A 3,322-nucleotide genomic window follows, 5' to 3' on the forward strand; every position below is an offset into this window, starting at 1 on the left:
CGTCATTAGTCGATATGTTTAAAACTGTTTTAATCGAAAAGTTCGTAAATTAAATTACGATTTTTTTTCCAAAAAACCATCTTTTTTGTTTTAGAAAGATTAGAGAGAGACAAATGGGGTTAATGGGGGGCAATATTGGAAAGATGTGTTAATTGTCGACGATAATTAGCAAAAGTGTCGACGATCTTTAGCACGATATAGGATATCATAAATACAATTAGTCATAATAAACTATGGGAAACACTTTCAAATTAACCAATTATTTTCCTCTAAGGTTCTAACCAGTAGTCATTTCTAGCTTCTTGAGCTACCATATGTGCCTAAGACGATTTTGCAAAAACAACGTTAAAACGGTTCTTATCAACTTGTATACAACAACGTATATTATTGGCATGGTTGGTATATAGATTAGTAATCTTCATCCATCCGACACATTCGAAAACCTACACCATGACTGGCGATGATGCAAAATCGAAGGGAAGTGGGAGCGGTCTAAAGACAATTTCCATGACATCCCCATTGTATCTTCATCCATCCGACAGCCCTAGTTTGAATGTCACGCAAATAATCTTCGATGGCACAAACTATGATATGTGGGCTGATGCTGTGAAAAACGGATTGAATGCAAAGAACAAATTGGCTTTTATTGAGGGACGAATCAAGAAGCCAACAAGCGATGGAGAAGAAGACAGCCTCGAACTAGTAGCGTGGCGACAGTGCAATGCGATGTTGCGAGCATGGCTTCGGAATGTAATAGATCCGAAGTTACACCCGAGTATCACGTTTACTCAACCAATCGAAGATGTTTGGGAGGAGTTACGGGTAAGGTACTCGGCAGGGAACGCTCCTAGGGTTCATCAACTTAAGAGTGAGTCCTAAGTGAGTTAGGATAATTAACTTGAACATAAATATGAGTTTATGTAACATATTGTGATTTAATAAGTTAAATCACGCAAATCCGTAAAAACCGATTAATATACGATATTGGCTCATCTTTAAAGGCGATTTAGCTTAAAAATTTGGCATGTTCATACATATTATAAATGTTGCATTTTATTTATGATTGTCATAATTTTGGTTTATATAATTTTGAATTATGTAATTTTACTTAGTATAGCCTTAGTTTTTAGTCGATATTACCCGAAATGTATGGGAATATCGATTCGGTTGTAATTTTGTGATCTCGTATCACCAATTTGTAATTTAATAGTCATTTAATTTTTATTACAAATGTATAATAGGAAATTATGTAATTTATTTTGTAATTTCCCGGAGTTCCCGAAGAAGACGGTGTTGCCTCGTTTTGCGTGCCAAGACCAAAGTTCAAGGGACCAAAGGAGTTGGTTTCCGAATTTGTAATAGTTTATTAGACTTATTTTTTTAAGGAAGGCCATACTAGGATTTTATTTTTATGCTTTGCATTTTATTTATATGTTGCATGCATCGCTAAATCGCCATAACTAAACATGCATTTTAAATCGAGTTTATCGACCGTGTCAATTACAATTATCGTAGTTCACCGCTTTAGTTCACTTAAAACGTGATAGATAATAAATTGACATGGCCTCTCGCTAAATAAACAATTCAGACTTAGCCTTACCAAAAATTAGAAACCATGAAAACCTATTTCGTGAGGGAGTGCGCTCGGCCAAACCGGGGTACAAACCTTGTTACGTAGGGGAAGTGGGTGATAAATTTCTATCCACCGAATTCATGTTGATGAGGGTTGTATCGCCAAAGCGTGCCCAAGTTAATGTGAATTTGGATCATGGACACATTTATTCGAAATTTGGGTTGAACTCAACAAAAGTATTCTCGACCATAGCCGGATGTGTTTTGGGCTAAAGATAAATATTAATGTAATTTTATCGACCAAGAGTTCTAAAAGTAGAATCGATTAAAGAGTTAATCCACCGAGTTATATTGATGAGGGTTGTATCGCCAAAGCGTGCCCAAGTTAATATGAATTTGGATCTTGGAATCATTTATAATAGTTGGGTAGAGGCCACTATATAAATGCTCATATCTTGTTAAATTATTTACAAGTATTATTATAACGATAAATGTTTTGTTTTCATTATTCCGTTAATCATATTGTTCTAATTATTTACCTCAAATTATATACGATATCATTTCGATTTTAGTTCAGATCTCTATTAAAACAACGTAACTAAAGACAAATTTTAATTTTCTTCTAAAAACCTCATATTATCCATTGCAAGGATCTCTTGTGAAGAGTATAGATAAAAGTTATTCGTGATCAAAAGGGTTTTTGATTTTTGACTAACATATTTACTTACAATGAATTGTTTCTCATGTGCTTAATTGAGTTAAGTACTTTGAAACGTTAAATCATTTTGGTGACTAGATTTGTTAGAAATCGTAATTGACCAAAATATCGTAACCACTTCAATGAAAGTTTTAAGACTAAACAAACGAATGAAGAGTAGTCTTCACGAAATTTCAATTTTGCTTCTCTTAGCAAAGACTCATTGAAATGAGTGGGAGCATTCTCTTAAACCGTTAAGAAAAGGATGAGGTTTAAAGAAATAAAATTAGAATGGAATTGATACAAGGTAATGGTAAAAGTAAAGTTATTGAGAATAACGATACTAAACCTATCAATCCCGGCCGATAAAGTTTCCATTGTCTTAATTGTTGGACGCTAGAAAGGAAACTACCCCAAATTATTGAAGAATCAGCAAGTTAGTTGTGGGACATCTAATGGGCATTCTTCTTTAAATGTTTATTTGATTGACATAAATTTTGCTAGTACTACTTCGTCAATATTAGAAACCGGTGGTGGTTTTCATCATTGTATTTGATACATAGGATGATTAGAATATGGCGACTAGCAACGATGATGTCGAGAGATAGAATCATTGTGTACTCAATCTAGTTTTGGGTTTATATTTATACCTTAATTATGACTATTAAGTGAATAAACTCTAAATAAGAATATAATTTTGTTAAGATATAAAAGAGGTTTCACTTTTGTGACCCTTTACACCACGATTTGATGTATGGCTAGCCCATTATCAAGGTGATTATATTCTAAACCAAACTAGAATGATATATCATGTAGATGATGCAAGACTCAAATTGGTAACCCAAGATTAAACCTTAAATTCTGGAATGATGAACGCAAAGAGTTATCGAGTACTCTTGGAACCAATAGATTGTTAATCTTATGGTATATGCGTATCTTGTATTCAAAGCAAGATGTCTCATGCCTTTTAGTTGAAAAGGAGATCGAGGTTGTAAATCATTGCTCCAGGATAGGTTGATCATTTTCTTTTACCAACAATTTAAGTTGACACTA

At 33.7% G+C, this 3,322-nt stretch overlaps 1 protein-coding gene across 1 annotated transcript; it reads left to right on the forward strand.

Annotated features, from left to right (window-relative positions):
• Window positions 1-450: 450 nt before the first annotated feature.
• On the forward strand, window positions 451-879 carry LOC141638334 (uncharacterized). The gene has a single exon (XM_074447737.1). The coding sequence runs from the start codon at window positions 451-453 to the stop codon at window positions 877-879; it is 429 nt and encodes a 142-aa protein (XP_074303838.1).
• The last annotated feature ends 2,443 nt before the right edge of the window (window positions 880-3,322 follow it).

Source organism: Silene latifolia, chromosome 2 (assembly GCF_048544455.1).
Source record: "Silene latifolia isolate original U9 population chromosome 2, ASM4854445v1, whole genome shotgun sequence".
NCBI classification, from domain to species: domain Eukaryota; kingdom Viridiplantae; phylum Streptophyta; class Magnoliopsida; order Caryophyllales; family Caryophyllaceae; genus Silene; species Silene latifolia.

Bases quoted from the DNA above. Each gene is read 5' to 3' on its own strand.
- LOC141638334 (XM_074447737.1), top strand. From the start codon at position 451: ATGACTGGCGATGATGCAAAATCGAAGGGAAGTGGGAGCGGTCTAAAG.